Source organism: Clarias gariepinus, chromosome 15 (genome assembly GCF_024256425.1).
Source record: "Clarias gariepinus isolate MV-2021 ecotype Netherlands chromosome 15, CGAR_prim_01v2, whole genome shotgun sequence".
NCBI classification, from domain to species: domain Eukaryota; kingdom Metazoa; phylum Chordata; class Actinopteri; order Siluriformes; family Clariidae; genus Clarias; species Clarias gariepinus.
Window position 1 is genome coordinate 16,789,192 of NC_071114.1, and position 17,559 is coordinate 16,806,750.

The 17,559-nt window shown below is 39.1% G+C and overlaps 1 protein-coding gene across 15 annotated transcripts in view; it reads left to right on the forward strand.

The window, feature by feature from the left end:
* Window positions 1-17,559, forward strand: part of ptprsa (protein tyrosine phosphatase receptor type Sa) — a 266,166-nt gene that overhangs the window by 95,116 nt on the left and 153,491 nt on the right. For all 15 annotated transcript variants that reach the window (XM_053513183.1, XM_053513182.1, XM_053513193.1 and 12 more), the window contains one exon: window positions 11,884-12,069. In XM_053513183.1, coding sequence (XP_053369158.1) covers window positions 11,982-12,069 — 88 coding nt within the window. In that variant the 5' untranslated portion in view covers window positions 11,884-11,981. The remainder of the gene's footprint in view (window positions 1-11,883; window positions 12,070-17,559) is intronic.

Genomic DNA, 17,559 nt, shown 5'->3' on the forward strand with positions numbered 1-17,559 from the left:
TAAAACCAAGAGTTCATTTCAACAACGAGCAGCGAGAGGTCATTGGAAGGAGTGATTTTTAGCGCAGGTAAGGATGCTACAGTGCGTGCCCGCGAGTCATTACTCGCTCTAGACAAATCTTACACAACATAGAGAGGTAAGAGTTAGTTCGGTTGCAGACAATCACATTACAGCCAGTGATTAGGGTTTGGATAGGACAGCGGGTTAAGTGTAATCATTTGATTAGTTTAAAACTTGACGCAATTTAACGTGTGTGTGTGTGTGTGTATCAAGGGCTTTACAGCAGCTTCAAATACAGAAATTCAGCTCAAATAGAGCTGTTTTTAATGAAGTAAGACTTGTGCACAGCAGATGTTTCATGATTTGCTTTTAAACGATGCATTTCTGTGAATACAGGCTGTCGTTTTATGATGCTATGCTATACTAATGTATACACAGTGTATATATATATATATATATATATATATATATATATATGTGTGTGTGTGTGTGTGTGTATACAGTATATGTTTGTTTTTTGTACATATAGGTATTGAAATTATCATTAATTATTAGTAATATTTGTATTAGAACACTGGATTGCTGAAAAATTGTCTTCAAATATTCCACTTTCATAATATTTATTCATATTGTGTCGAGCGTGAATAGGCCTTTAGTCTGTCGTTTGGACCGTTAACAATGTGAGAAAATGACTGCTAGGCACTAAAGGCAGAACTGCAGTTGCTGATTGGCCGGTGTCTGTGAATGTGATTTTCCAGTTTGCTGCTGGGTACAGACCTCTGGCAGTCGCCCAAGCAGGCACCCTAAAGGAGTACGTTCTTCGTCTCGGCACGCAATTCAAAATGGCAGCATGAGCACTGCAGCAGGAGAGATGCTGGCACCTGAAACACACACCCAAATCTGGCACTGAGATGAAAGCCAGATGTGTGTGTCTGTCTCTTTCTCTGTGTGTGTGCGCATGTGTGTGTGTGTGTGTGTGTTTTCCAGGTGTCTCAGATTACAGCTGTGGTCAGGGAGCTGCGAGTGTGAGTGGGCACCAAAGGAAGCTGCGTGTCCTTGATAATTGGACAGAATCAAAAGAGGAATTCAGACGCCTCTTTGTTTTAATGCTGTATGCATGAGACATCACAGAGCAGCCCTGATCTTAGGAGGATTTCTGTACTCGGGTGACTGTCTTATTGTTCTCTAGACAATGCTGATTTATAAAACACTTGTACAACTGATTTAGCTTTATCAGAGTTATAGCTAGAGTTGATACCAATTGTAGAGCTGGTCTGTCAGTAACAGGGTTGTGAGATTTAGGTGTGTAACTGCTACCAGTCCATAGTGGATCACATTCCTGTGACGGCATAGCCTAAAGTGTGTGTTAATAAACAATGTCACGTTTCGAAAAACCATTCATAGTTATATTTAATGTCATGGAACACCTGGGACATGTTAAGATATAAATAGTCTTTAGGTTCCAGTGAAACAGAAAGGCACATAAAAGTCCTTTGTCTTGAAGCTTCTTGGAGGAAAACCTGCACAAGTTTACACTATCTCTTCCCCCAACCCCCCAACACACATTTTTAAAAATAATTCAGTTTCTTTGCAGATTATGTGGAGCATGTTGTATCGTTCTTTTATCTGTTGACTTTTCATGTGATATTCTATGGTATAGTGTTGTATCCTTACCAACATATTCATTTTCCTTGTTACAGTGCTTTCTAACAAGAACCTTTTCACCAAGCCCCAGCATTCCGAGTACCCATTTGATTTGATTTGGCCCAGCTCTCTTGTTTAATTGACCGGATCTGTTCCATTGAGATGTGTTGGAGAGTAACATCCACAAACTGGGACCTGCTTAGTGATTTAGAGGAACATGACAACCTGAAGTAATTTGGCCTCGTGCCACACTTCGAGTTGCATTAAGGACAATCGACGGTCCCTTCATGCACAATTAGGCTTGTTTGCCTCATTTCATTTAATGGCTTTTGGGTTTCTTTGAGTTTTTATGTCAGTGGAAGAATGAACACTGTCTGCTTCATCGATTCAATTAGGCACTATGATAGAGACTTTAAAACGACCTTCTTTAACCTATTTTAATCTGATAATATGCATTAGATGAGATTTAAAAGGAGACAAAGCTGAACCAGATGTTAATACTGTGCTTGGAAAGCAATAGTTTGGACTAGGTTTACAATTGTCATGGTAAGGTAACTACAGTGTAAGTCGAAATATATCCAGCCAGGCAGATAATGAAAATACAGGAACTGTGTGTGTTTGTGTGTGTGTGTGCTTGTGTTTGTGTGTGTGTGTGCTTGTGTTTGTGTGTGTGTGTGCTTGTGTTTGTGTGTGTGTGTGTGTGCTTGTGTGTGTGTGTGTTTTAATTACAAAAGTGGACTTGTCTATATAACAAATGTCAAAAGGATCAACTTTAACCTTTCTTTCTTCTTGAAAAGGTACAAAGATTTCTAAAATCTCCTACAGTATTAGTATTTTTTGTGTCTAAGTAGAAGTGTTTAGCAATGCCGAGCCAAACCTGCAAACATCTTTGTTTAATTTAGTTATGGACTGTATTGCTGTGGTAGTCTGTGGCTGTTGTATACAATAAAATCACAAAGCATGTTCTCCCCGTGCTTAGTGGGTTTACTTCCACTGTCTAAAGACATGCAGATTAAGTAACTTTGGTGAATAATATGGTATGTATTGGGTACACCGTGGCTACCAGCAGGTATCTATACCATACCAATAGTATATACTAACATATCTAATATGGTGCAGTATGTACAAATATACCACTGTGCTACCCAATAATGTGTATGTAGTGTATGGTGGTACATATAATAGTACTCCCATGGAACTCACTGAAATGCCACAGTAGTTACCCTAGTACTCTCAAAAGTCCTATTGTGCTTAGCATGGTAATACTATAGTACATTATGGTATTTACATACCATAATGAATTCTGCGTCGGGCAACAATGTAACGTTGTGGATTATACAGTAAGGGGGCGTTTTAATAATGAGATTTATAGGTTTTTTTTTTTGAGTGTTTAACAAATTTTGGGATTGAATTGTGTTTTAATTATAATTAGTAGGAAGAATGATGCAGGTCCATGCTGAAGTTATCATAAAGGCTTACAGCAAAAGCTTCACTCACAATTAACAGCTATCTGAAATGCACTTAAACTATGCACTAAAACGTAAAATACACGTAAAAATGCACTACAACGTTTTTGTAAACTACTGATATTTCTGCAGCAATATAAGACTACTAAATATAAGCTTTATTTATTGGACCTGACCTGCAGTTAGGCTAAGCCTGGCCACTGTTTATCATTCAGCACAAAGAATGTGAGGAACGCACCATCCCTGTGAAAGTTTGAAATAAATGCTCTTCACTACAGAAACATGCTGTTGTGGGTGTGACCTTTAGAAAGTAGGCGTGGCCTCTGTGTTTGTCAGTCTTAGTAAGGGAGACGTGCATATCCACTCTGAATAGTTTTCTGGGTAGACTTAAACTGCATTGCATCTACGGTAATAGATTTCAGTCTCTAGAAGTCTCTAGAGTTTTTATTTGATGCTTAGTATGTCTTCATTCTAATTCCCATGATCTGGCACACAAGAGACCACAACCTGACTCCTGACATTACACAGAGGTCAAACACGTGCACGCACGCACACGCAGACACTGTTTCTGTATTTAACTTTCCTCGAACAGAGATGCAGAGTTTTAAACTTAGGAACACAGTATCACATGTTTGCCTATCAGCATAGAGAAACTTGGTCCCTACAAAGATATTAAAAAGCATATACACTCATACACATGCAAACACGTCCACATTTTCTTTTCTGCTTGTGTTTGTCTTCTTGCTACATCTGCTTCTTTCCTCAGTGCCTATGCTGCATTCCTTTTGTAACGTTCCCATTTTCATATGCATATTTGCTGCATGCACAAACCTTCCTTTGCTTCTTTTGTCGTCCAACACGACATGTCTTCCATTTGAATGAATACGCGCACACACACACAACCACACACGCGCGCACACACACACAGGCACAAACACACAGGCACAAACACAGACGTACACGCACGCCTAGAGTGCCTGCAGATCTGAGCCTCAGGCGAAGCGGAGAAACGTTGCCATGTGTCAGCACGTCTTTCTCCCTAAGGATAAATAGCTCTGCAGTTTTCATAATCATAACTCACATTAATGTAGACGCCTTACCCACGGCCCAGTGGCTCTGCATGTCCAAATCGGACCGTCACTCTTCTGTGTAGACTTATCTCAAAATTCTTTAAACTTTCCCTTATGATTTAGGGCTGAATTATTTTTCATAAATGTGATATCTATGGCATGTTGCAGATCATTTTCTTTTCTTTTTAAATTAGTGTTAATTAATATTATTTCAGAAGCTAGTTTTGTATGCTTAAATTTTTTTTTGTGGATTTTTTTTTTCATGTAACTCTAAAGTTTAGCCTCAATCTAGCACACTTGATCTTTTCTTTCTTATTTTATTCTCTCTTTCCCTGTGCTCTGCATCTCTCACTCTCTCTCAGCCAATCAAACATGTAAGCATTAATAATGCATGGATAAGCGGAGGATTAGGCACCCGGCGAGTCAGTGTGAGCAGCACTGATTACATGTGACTGCTGGAACTCACAAAGAAAGAAAGAAGAAAAAAAAAAGAACTAGAATACTAATGCATGTTTTAGTAAACCTGCAGCCTCTTGCCTTGCATTCATTCATTACCTCATAATGCCACTGTGCAAAGTGACCTGGAATTGATTTGCAAGAAGCTCTTTTTGTGCTTTGCGACGTCCATATTAATCTGTTAAAGTGATGATGTTTAGAGTTTTTCGCACCTAGATATGGAGGTTTACTATGCATTCATTTGTGGTCTTGTTAATAGTCCTGGCACACCTCCCTTTCTCTCCACCTGTAAAGCAGCGTGAGATCATTCCTCCAGCAGCTGACTATACAGAGGTTTGAGCAAGTGATCAACAGGAAGATAAGCATCAGCTGAATGTGAAACACCACCTGCTTCTTCTCTCCAGGGAATCAAGCTAGCTTTTAGCTAGTGGTTTACAGTGCAGGAGGATTAGCATATCAGTCATCCTATTTTTTGCAACGTCTAGATGTGTGATGCTGAAATCAGCAAGTAGTTCTCCCTGAGGAACAGAAAGTCCAGGGTTTGGAGTGGACTTGATTTTAAAATGATCTAGAGCAGCTTTGTACAAGGGCTGTATAAGAGCCTTACACAGTTACCCAGCTGTAGCAGCTTGGGTGGTTCAGGGCCTCAAGACTTACAGTTACCCACTAAGCTCCCACCACCATAGGTCACGAGGGTTACGGTCATAACCATGGTTTAGAATGGTTACCATTGGCCTCCATGGTTTCTTGGTGGACTACACAGGCTGCAGGATGGATGGATGTTTCTTCCATTCTGTTGAGATAGATGACATGAAATTGTGCACATATGAATTCAAATGTTCATAAAATCGATGTTTAGGGGCATTAGAGAGAAATAGTAGCAGTTTTTGACAATTCTAATATTCCAAATTTTAATCTGTAGGTAAATTATGAAAGTTTATCAGCAGATTGTAACAATCAGGCTTCAGCTTTGCTGGAGTAAAAAGTCCATCATTTGTGATTGAGGAGTGTGTCCTTACATTTTACAGAGACTAATGTGGAGCCAATTTCTAAGAGATTAAGGCATGTGACCAGTTGATCCACCAAGAAATGTCAATAATTTTATTTGGAACAATTTGACACACTCTCATGAACAGTTTATAGCCTATTGCAGGAGACTTGGCCAGGGACAGGGCGCCAATCCATCGTAGGGCGTGCAAACATGGGCACACGTGGGCACCTGCACGCGCACACACACGCGCGCACACACACGCGCACACACACACAAATGTACACACACACATACTACTGGTGATTTATAAATGCCATTTAACCTAATCTGCATGTCTTTGAACTGTGGGAGGAAACTAGAGTACCTGGAGGAAACCCACTATGCACTGGGAGAACATGCCATCTCCACGCAGACAGACTGGAGCTTAGAATCGGACCCTCAACCCTAAAAAATCGCAATCCCACAGTGCTTACCACTAGGGCTGTAGCTATCGAATATTTTAGTAATAGAGTATTCTACCAAAATACATTTAATTGCTTATTCGAGAAATCAGATAAAATGTACCTTTGCTTAATTAAACAGCAATGTAAAATATATAAAAGAAACATTTATTAGATGTTTTTTAGAAAAAAATATTTTTTATTTATTTATTACAGTGGAACCTCGGATTACGAGCATAATTCGTTCCGAAATTATTCGTTCTACAGCCCAAAAAAATAAATACATAAAAATAATTAATGCAAAATATTAAGTAAAAATAAAACAAATTAACCTGCACTTTACCTTTCAAAAAAGTAAAAAAATAAATCTCGGCAGATAAGCGTTTCCCTTTGTGCACGCAGACGCTGTGTATAACTGCATGTGTGTGTGTGTGTGTTTGAGGCTAGAGTAAGTGAAGACTCTTGCTTTCAGCCGCTACACTGTTTTATCTAAAAAAAAAAAAAGAAAAAAAAGTGATAAACATTGCTAATGGCACTCGTGTGAGCGCAAACTAACAGAATCAGTGCTGTAAAGTAAAACAAACAAACAAATGACCCAGCAGCTCACCTCTGAAAAGATTTGCGAAGAGTTTCGGAGAGCAGAGTGTGTGTGCCTCTGGCTTTCATTTCTGTGTGCGCGCGTGTGTTTTTGTGAATGGGTGGTTTCTCACACACACACACACACAAAGACACACACACACACAGCCGGCACAGTGTCTAATTACGCACGCACGCGCGCACACAACGCTAGAGGAAGAAAATTGTAAAACCGTAAACTGTATTGAGAATTTCTTTTGCCTTACTCGCGCGCACACACGTGTTTATAAGAAACAGTACTGTACACACGTGCTTCCAAACACAAAAAAATATGTTTCTCACACACACACACACACACACACACACACGTAGTCACAGTGTTATAGTAAACAGTACACGCGTGCACAGATGTTGATTATACCAGTAAGAGACGAGCACTAAGACCCAGCAGGGGAGACGAAACCGTTGGCTCAGTTGTGATAACGTGACGCTCGGCGCCAAAACAAGAAGCGCATCCGTGAAACATGATACTCTGTGCTCGTAAACCAAGACAATGCTCGGTTTTCAAGTTAAATTTTATTAAAAATCTTTGCTCGTCTTGCGGAACACTCGTAAACCGCGTTACTTGTAATCCGAGGTTCCACTGTATGAGTTAACGGGACCTGCTTTGTCAGATTTGAGTCAGAACAGGACAAAGGTACAGTATGTCTCTCCAGAGGAGGATTAAAGTGTTAGCAAAGAGGACACAACATCTTGCTTTCTTTAGAGCCATTATAAGACCAGCACCTGACTGGAAATGTGACCGCAGACTCACAGAGCCTCATACGTGCAAGGCTTCCACTTGACCGTGACTTCCTGCTCTCTCGGCACGTGGCTCGCGCAGCCCCTGCGCCACGCCACCGCTGTCTTTTGTTACTGTGAAGCTAAATGCAGGTGTCGCTGTGTGCTTTGACAGCAAGCTCCTCTCTGACACACCGCCTGTCAGCAGGCCCTCACTCTCACGTTGTGACTGCAAAAGCCTCGCAAACAAAGGGCCAGATTGACACACGTGTATTTGTGTGTGTGTGTATAGGTAGGTGTGTGGCAGTCATTGTGCAGAGTGGTGATCTCAAGGGAGGAAGCATGAAAGGCTTATTGTAAGAGTGTGCGGTGCGTTGAATGCACCCTCCGGGCATGTGTAGGAAGTGAAAAAACGATGAGAGTATGTTAACCGTGTGTGTGTGTGGGGTGACATGTTATGTAAAGTGCTGCAATAAAGTCATCATCGTCAGCTCTCAGCCACCCGAGATGTTGCTTTCAGTTAGGATTTTGACAAGTGACGGCAACGGGGGTCTGAAGGTCAGCAAGCTCTCGTTAAATTTGAGCCATTTACAGACTGAAATGTTTTTGTTAGTGTTTCACTTTATTTGTTGGTCACATTTCCCTCCCTGATTTTTTCCCTTATTTAGTCGCGTCCAATTCTCAATCATCATCATCTTGGAGCACTCCCACATCAATGACGGCTATTAACCAAGGAGCAAGCAGATGCTAACACATGCTTTCTTTGAATGGAACATGAAGTTGCCGAAACATCTAGTGAAATGTCACTAACAAGTTGTTATGGAGCAGCGTAACCCTTCAAGAGAAGAGCTGTTCGCCCCTTCTGCTTGCTTGACCTGACTTGACACCTTTTTATTTTTTTCTATGTGGAAGGACTGGTCTTCATCCTCTCTCTTCCTATAAGCCTAGAGGAACTCTAGCAGAGAATCATTGAGGTGCTGGAGAATGTTGTGCAAGTTTTACTCCAGTGCGTTTGGCAGAAGCTGGACTACCGACTTGACGTGTTTCGTGTCGCAGACGGTACCTTTTTTGCATTTGTGAAGCATTGTAAAATTGGTAATGAAACCTATATCCGTTTAAATATGTTGTTGGAAATTTTGTATGTATGTATGTGTGTGTGTTTGTGCACTTGTGCTTAGAATCCTTTATAAAAGCGCACAGACAAACCACACTTGCTAGTGTTTCTCATCCCGTGTTGTACAAACCCATCCACCGAGTCACTCACTGAGGATTAATAGCAATTTGTCGTCAGCAGAAATATCAGTAGGTGCCTGTGTAATTACAAGATTAGCAGACTAGTGAATAATGGGATCTAGAGATAAGAGCGGAATGTGTGTGTGTGAGGTGAGAAAGTAATAAGAGTCTGGTTCGGCGTATTACAGTTCCAAAAGAAAGATAATGAAACCACAATTTATTTTCAACTTGTGTAACTTTTCTTTAAGATCTGTTTCAAAGTAAGCTTTTTTTATTAGGAATAATTAGGATTATTAACAATTAATCACATAAAATTCACAAGTAAGGTCACAACTAAGACCATTGTGTTTCTTTGTTTTCCTTTTGAAAAAATATATTAGTGCTATCTAATTACCATTCAATATTTTAACCATTTAAAGATTAAAAATATTAAAGATTAAAATATTAAGGTTGTATGTATATTATGTTTTGTATTACCACATCACTGTTATATCACATTATCTAAATGTTTCTAACAGCAGCTTTATCAGCTGTAGTTACATTCTCATTTCCATATTAACAACATAGAGATGGATGTGTATATCGGACACTTTACAAAATCTAAGCCTGATAATTCTCTTTACCTTAATGATAACTGAAATCATGCAACAACCCTGTTCAAAGGTTTACATATTCTTGGATGTTTGGCAACATTATAAACATACAGGTTGACACACACAGGTTTAAATGCCTATTAAAGTAAATTTTCCTCACTTTTGACTTACTGTAATTATACGAGGGGCAGTAATAAAACTATTATTGCTAAGAAAAAACAATGTAATGAAAACAAACATTGGTCATGAGGAAAAGTTCCACCTCGATAACCGTGTCATCTTTGAAACGCCTGCAACCAAATGGCTTCTTCAAGTGATGGAAGAGGAAGGAGTTACTGAATGCAAAGTCAAGGGGAATAAGGGTGATATGGCAGAATATTGACCCCCGAATCGCCTGCAAGTTTTACTGTTTTGTGAGCTGAATAGGATGGCGCATTGTCATGAAAAAGGCAAATCTCCACTGTGAGCATTCCATGACCCCTACCTTGGTTTTGACCCTCTAGCAACATAGTGTGCAAAGTAACTCTACGGTATTTTTTTTAAAATAGAAATGTTCATGAATATACTAATTTCGGAGACATAATTTGGGCTAATAATTTTCATTTTTCATACGATAATACAAATTCTATGACTGCCCCTCATAATTGGTGTCTGTTCATAAATAGTCAGTGAGTTTCTCAGCTTATGAGGTGATGCCCTAGCTGCACCATGGGGAACACAAAAGAACTGCCAATGGACCTGCGTAATAAGCTAGTTGAACTTTATAAAGCAGGAGAAGGATATAAAAAAATATCTCGACACTTTAAAATACCAGTCAGTACTAATCAAAATGTGTTAAATAGGTAGAAAATAAGAGGTTCTGTTAATACAGTAATAAGCCACAGTCAGGTAGACCAAGAAAGATTTCACCCACTACTGCCAAAAGAATTGTTTGGGATGCAAATAAAAACCCACAAACAACTTTGAGAGAAATACAGGCTGCTCTGGAAGAAAGTGGTGGTGGTGCTCAATGAGCACTTGAATGAAACAAATGACCTGCATGGCCAATGCCACAAAAATGGCCGGCTTGCAGTACGCGAGACAGCACCTAGACAAACCTCACAGCTGGAGTCATTTGGAGCAATCCAACCAAGATTGAACTTTATAGTCACAAACATAAATGCTAAGGCCTAGGGTGAAAAGTACACTATCCCCAATGTAAAGATGGTGGTGGATCTCTTGTGCTTTGAAGCTGTGTGAGCTCCAGTGGCACTGGGAAGTTACGTAGATAAAACTAATGGAAAGATGAATGCAGAATGTTATCACAAAATACAGGCAGACAATTTGCATTCTAAAGCACAAAAGCTGTGCATTGGACGCTCTTGGATTTTCCATCATAACCATGATCAAAGGCACAAGGCCATTAACCTTATTTTACAGCCGAAAAAGGTGAAGGTTCTGGAGTGTCCACTAAATTCTCCTAACCTCAATATCATTGAGCCACTTTGGGAAGATCTCAAACATGCAGTTCATACAAGACAACCAAAAGATTTACAGGAACTGGAGGCATTTTGCCAAGAAGAACGGGCAGCTACATCACCTGAAATAATTAAGCACCTCATGCGCAATTATTAAAGAAGTCTGTATGCCACCATTGATGCTAAAGGGTGCAATAAACAATGTTAAGAACTAACAGTATAAAAACTTTTAAACAGGTTTTATCTTCTCGTTTTCTTTATTTTCATGTTTTGTGGGATTGTGCCATTCTGTTATGCCTTACATATGAACTTGAGTCCTGTAAGAAATAAAATAAATTAGTTTTGCCTTCTTACTCTTTAAAAAATGGTGCACATCTTACATGCCAAGTTTGCAAACTTTTGAGCACATTTGTATCACAGTGTTGTAATGTTATGTCTCTTCATTTTCTTACGGAAATATTTCTGTGATGTGCATCTTTCAGTGTTAACCAATCATTATATAAACAATGTTCTAACTTTAAAAGACAAAGTAATACCAACATTTTCCCAATATGCATAATGTTGCATCATGACAATATAAAAAAACTCTTATATATGATGCATTTTGTTTACTTCTTTATAACAATAACGAATTATATATTAGGTTGTTATTAATAATATCTGATGGTTGTTAATCTGATGAAGTTATATATTATAATTATGCTCATAATTTCATGGATGTTTGTTTACACACTGCATTTTTGTCTGTGTAATTGTTAAACATTTCTTTTTCCTGTATTCGTAAACAGGTATTTATTTAAGCTTCTTTAAGGACTTTTAAAGCACACCTTTTTTCAAAAAAAGAAAAAAAGAATGGTTGGTTACAGCAGTGTTTTGCAATATTAAATCAAGTTCTCTTTTTTTTTTCCTTTAAAGTGATAAGTAAACGAATGGAATGGTTGAAATGAATGATCTACAAACAACTTGATTCTAATCTGTAATGTTGTTTTACTTAGATAAACCAATATATATAGGAATAGCTTGATTATGTTCATAAATCACTCACATGGGGAATATATTTTATAGATAAAGTTGTCCAAATGCGAATCATTTTGCCATAAACGACCTGTTAAAAAAGTTAGTTAAGCAGAAAAAAACTCATAACTAACAGACACGTTTTTATTTTTCTCTTTTGCAGAGTGCTAGACATCCAGTGTGCCAACATCCCCATCCTGCCCCGCCCACCCCCTCCCCCGCTTCGTGTGGGACCGTGGCTCTTCCGCCAGGTCGGAGTTCATGCGCAGAATGGTGCCCAACATGGCAGCACTGCTGTGTGTGAGCAGCCTGCTGCTGTCTCCGCTGCTCAGTGGCTCTCTTGCCTTGTGTAAGTCCAAATAAAACTTCATCCAAAGCTGGCTTTAAAGGATCTTAACTTGGAACATTGTTTCTTTTTTCTGCATGCATGCTGTGAGAAACTGACTGAAGTTTGCTTGGAGGTTGTTGTTTTTTTTTTGTTGTTGTTGTCTTTTGCTGTTTGAATCAGTTTGTTCATATGGACACAGGTCACTGATCCCAGGTCTGACCCCGATATCTAGATATGGCTGGGTAGAGTATTTATAAAATATTTTTAAGCAGTATTATCTTTACTTATAAAAACATTAAACACATCTTCCAGCAAAGACTTAGCTAAGATCTAGGTACTAACCGTCCGCACTTAGACCCTAACAGGCCTTTTAAAAATCTTGTATATGAGACACACAAACTGTATTGCTATCAATTATAATCCTGTTTTTCTTCTCCTGTTTTTCAGTTTACATAATTTCTTACATTTTACTGCATAAACAATAAGCAAGTTGATCAAATCTTCTTAACATTGTCATAGCGAACCAATTTAATTCTATTCTAATCTATTGTGTGTTAATGCATGAAATTATGTATAAATATAATAAAAATATGCTTTATGCTCACCAATCATTGCATTTTTAATGACAGCAATGACTGATGCACCATCAACACATCCCTGGATATTAGGATTTGTGGGTGGAGTTATGCAACAATGTTGTGTGTCACTACCTATGTGGACTATTTTTTTCAATCCTATTAAAATCATTCCAGTAGAGATTCCAATTTAACTCTTTACGTGGACACTAATCAAATAAGATTTGGTTTCCTTCCCCCCCTTTTTTTAATCAGAATAGAACTTTTTTGGCGTGCACGAAGTTCTTCTGACTGATGTGAAGCCTTTATTCTGCTGAAAAGTAACAGACATTGTATTTTCTCCGATTTGAGGTTAGGTTAGGTTCCCCATCCTTTTTTATTAATCTCACCTTCGCTTTACTATTGGTTGTAGTCACGTCTATGATTCGGAACATATTTGTTCTGAGGAGAGACAGATGTTCGGATCAAGTGTTTACCTGGCTAATATTTACACCATTCCTCATCTGATTGAAAATTCATAGGAACCATGTAAAAGCACCCACTGAGAGAATTTATTCTATACACATTTTACCCCACACGCTCGTAGGTCACATCATGTTATGTAGAAGTCTCATATAGACAGGAAACATGGACACACACTCTAAACTCCCAACACTCATCAAAGTAGGGCTTTTTTTTTTTTTTAGATTATACAGTAAGTTGTGTCAGAGCAAGAAATTTGAGTTGAATTAAAGAGTCAGGAAACACTGATCTAGTTTAGAGTTTAGAGAACCGGTTTGGACCAATTTCCCCACATTAAATATAGTGTTCACTGTGTATGGTATTAATTTACTTCTAAAAGGCTGGTCTTAATTTTACACCCTTGTGCAGAAGTGCATGAGCACTTTGAGGGAAGGATCTAGGTGTGGAACTGTTTAGTTCATCTTTTGTTTCTCATGCTTTCAAATTTTTTTGTAATGGTTCTTTGCTAAAACAATCATAAAAAGGGATATCCCACCACTCTCCTGAAGTGACTGCTATTTTAAAAAAAAAAGGGAATATTCAGGTGATGAGTAAAGAAAGATCAAGAGTGACAGTGACCGGGGGGGGGGGGATAGGGGTTGATCTGGCTTCTCGTCTGTGCCTTTGTTTGCTCGGGTGAATCTTTTTTTTCCTCTTTTTTCTCTGTATGGGTTGGGAAAGTAAAGCGGAGCACCTGGTTGATGAGTGTCTCTGAGTCTGTGTTTAATCGGTCCAGCTTACCTCACTGATCCTTTATTCACTTCAACCTCAAAACAACAGCAAATCTCTTTCTTTTCTCCCGTCTTTATTCATCCAGCATCTCTTGCCTTGTGCTTTGTCCTCTTTTCTTTTCATACCACCTCGTCTGTGCTAGTTATTTTTTTTTAATAGCTGAGGTTATGATTGCAGTGTCTGTCACCTTCCCTCCTCTTTCTTTCTTCCCTTCTTTCCTTCTTTCTTTCTTTTTCTCACCCCAGATAATTAGGTTATTAGCAATCCCCGCTTTTCAGTTCCAGGAAGGCTGGCTGTTGGAGTTATGAGAACCTTTCATGTCAGATTAATATCCCAACATTTTAGCTGTATTAACATTAATAATCTGTCACATTGTTGTGTTCATGAAGCACTTGAGTTTAAGCAATTGTCTGGAGAACGTTGTTGCCAGGCAACCGTAAAGCATTGAGGCCAAGCATCGGCTACCTCAAGCCTGAAGTGGATGCTTTCACTGTTGTATACAGACAATGTAAAGGCAAAAATAACTTTAGAAACTTAAACATTAGTCAGGAATCTTAACATCTCTCTTAGATATGTGGGTGAATTACTAAAATGTGTTTTTATAACATTTGAATAACAGTAATTACACAATTTCGCTAGCAAACATGAAGTATTATTATACAACAAACTAAAACAGTTGTCCATCAAATTATTAGTTCTAACAATATTAATAATAGTAATAATTAATGAAGCAATGATTTATCGCCACTACAATATCGGCCAATAAGATACTTCATTGTCAGTCTTGACGTTGGGTAATTGCGGTCTGACTCAGATAACATCTGCAGTTTTGGGAAAGATCCCTCCCAGAACAGAGATAACACTTGCAATTGTGGTTTGATTTCAAGAAAATGTCGGAAGTAATTCCCTGTATAGGAAAATAATCAGCGATATGCAGTTTGTAAGATGTGTTTCAATAACACTTAGAGGTGCTGCTTCAAGCAAGAATTTTACAAATGTCGTTCAAGTCAAACCATGACGTTTGATTGTGGAGAATAACAGAGCACAGTTGTAATAGTAAAAACCTCCCTTTCTGTTCCTTTATATACTCCCTGCTACACTAATGCGTTTATTCCAGTGTTTCACTAGTGCCATTTAAGATACCATTTAAGTAGAAGGTTTCAGTACGCCAAAGCCATGATCAGACTCGTGCCCAACCTCCAGGAACTCCTTTAATGGCCCAAACGAGTGGAAATGGCTTGGAGCAAGGTCAGGGCTGTACAGAGATGTTATCATAACTCCCAGCCGAGTCCCTGCAATGTACAAGGGGTATTTTTAAATGCAGACAGATGCATCTCTTTCGCAAGTTGGTGACAAGGTATCACCATTCAGATGTTTTACTAGCATTCTAAGTAAGTTCATGAAAGGCTAATAGTTTACAAGCCTAGCATAACTTTTCTTTAGACGTAGCTTTTTCATGCATGTCCTTCACAGTACATCTTCATTACTAATATTGTCTGACTGTAATTACATTTGGCACTGGCCATTGCACAAGCTTCCATAAGTTCTGGCATATGAAGAAATTGAACATTATTTAAGAACTCCAGGCTTTCAAAGCATTTAGAGTTTTAGGGCCTAAATGTGCAAAAGTAAACCATCATTATGAAATCTCATAAACGCAGTGAAGTAGAGATGAACACAGCGTTCTGATAATGTTAGCTCTTTGTTGCTTCCTTCAAGTGTAACCATAAAATCATGAGCAGGCAGAGCAAAGTGGGTCTCGCTCAGTCCCATGATTGTAATCATCATACCTGTTCTACACACACACACACACACACACACACACACACACACACACACACACACACACACACACACAGTGGCCTACACTCATCGGCTGTGCCCTCCATCCCTCCCAGTCTCTGAGCTCTAATTGCATATTAATTACAAAGTCTTTCATACATGCACCTGTTTTGATGAGAGCTTCAAAGCATTAAACTCTACATATGCGCACATGGGCAAACATTTGCACAAAACACACACACCCCAACACACGCACAAAACACACACACACACACACACACACACAGAATTAGCAGGTGGGCCTGTACTGTCTGAAAAAACCTTATTAAACAACTGAAGATACCCTCCCCTCTCTCTCTCACTGTTTCTCATTATCTCCACCTTTTTCTCTCTCTTCACCAACTCTTCCCCAACTCTACCGGGTATGTCATCTCTTTTGCAAGATTGCCAAAAGCATGATGTCATCCTGTCCTCCCATCCAGTCTTTCAAACGCACACTCGCACATTTACCGCCAGCCTCCTCTCCTATGTCGACCCTTTGCCATAAATCAATAAATGGAGGAGACGGTTTTAATCAAAAAGTAAAAAAAAGAGCCCTTGAATAAATCTTGTCTGCGGTAATAAAGCCTGGGTGTGTGTGTGTCTCTGTGTGTGATCCTAGAAATACATTTAATAGATTATCTGCAAACAGGTACAGAAGCACACAAGTACTTCTTCCTGGCTGAAGGAGACTTTATGAAGAGTATGTGGACTTAGTCAGTCACAGTGAAGGAGAAATGGACTCTGTCTCATTCCGAGAAAAGGAGGTGTGGCATTTGCATGTCAATCCCACTGAAGGAGGCATGGCCCTTGTGTGAGGAGACATGGTAAAGTCCTGGTAAAGGAGGCGTGGCCTTGTGAAGAGCTAAATTTTGGAAGAGGGAAAACAACTAAGAGGTTTAAAAAACTGTACTAATATCAGCTCTTTTTCCCACGATAAACAAGTAGCAAAATATATATTTTTCCTGATATCAGATCAGCTAAAAACACAATACTGAAGAAAAAAAGATTAAAAATAGAATTTCATTGAATGTTAAGCTTCCTCTCTGTTATGCTGTGTTGATTAATGACTAATTATTTAGTCTGTAAAAGGTGCAGAGGAATTTAATAAATTATAAATTAATCTGCCTTCTTTACGCTGTATTAAACTGTGTATCACCACATCAGAACAACTTGCCGTCGCAAACTATTGGCTGTTTTAAACAGATCTTTCGTACAGTGAACATCAGGTCAGCAAGATGTAAATCGTATCAGTTAGGAAGTTGTGATACACAGCCCCAGTTTTTTTTTATTTTTTTTTTTTATTCAGCCCCTCTTATCTGTCTCTCCCCAAGCTCCTCAGAGGAAGCAGCTAGCCAGATAACCCCTCTATATCTCCTGGATCTCCCACCAGCAGTGGCGGTCATTTTCCCACACTCCTCCACTGTAATCGACTCTAAAAACAGCCAGCCCCATGTGTCCGGCCAAATCGTGCCCAGACTACACCCAGCCCCTCTATTACACTGCTCTCTAACACCCTCTAAAACCACCAGCCACCACACACCCTGTCCAGTGAGAGCGTGTGTCGCCCAGAATATCCCTGCTCAGCCCCTTGCGGTCCCGTCAGTGCCAGAAAAATCCTTTGCTTTGTGTTTTTGCTCGCCTCAACACACACACACACACTGGTTTATTGCTCAATAAATGAGGCCTCTGTTTTTCTTCAGGTTCATGGCTAAAGCACAATAAGACTCTGGTAAAGAATCTAAATTAAGGTATATGGTGTGAGTGAAAGCATGCTATATTGCTTTACTTACTTTTTGTAATGGCACATTATCACAGACTGTGTGTTTTTTCTGATATTTTGGGAAAGCAGAATACAATGTAATGTTTTTATAGAAGATCA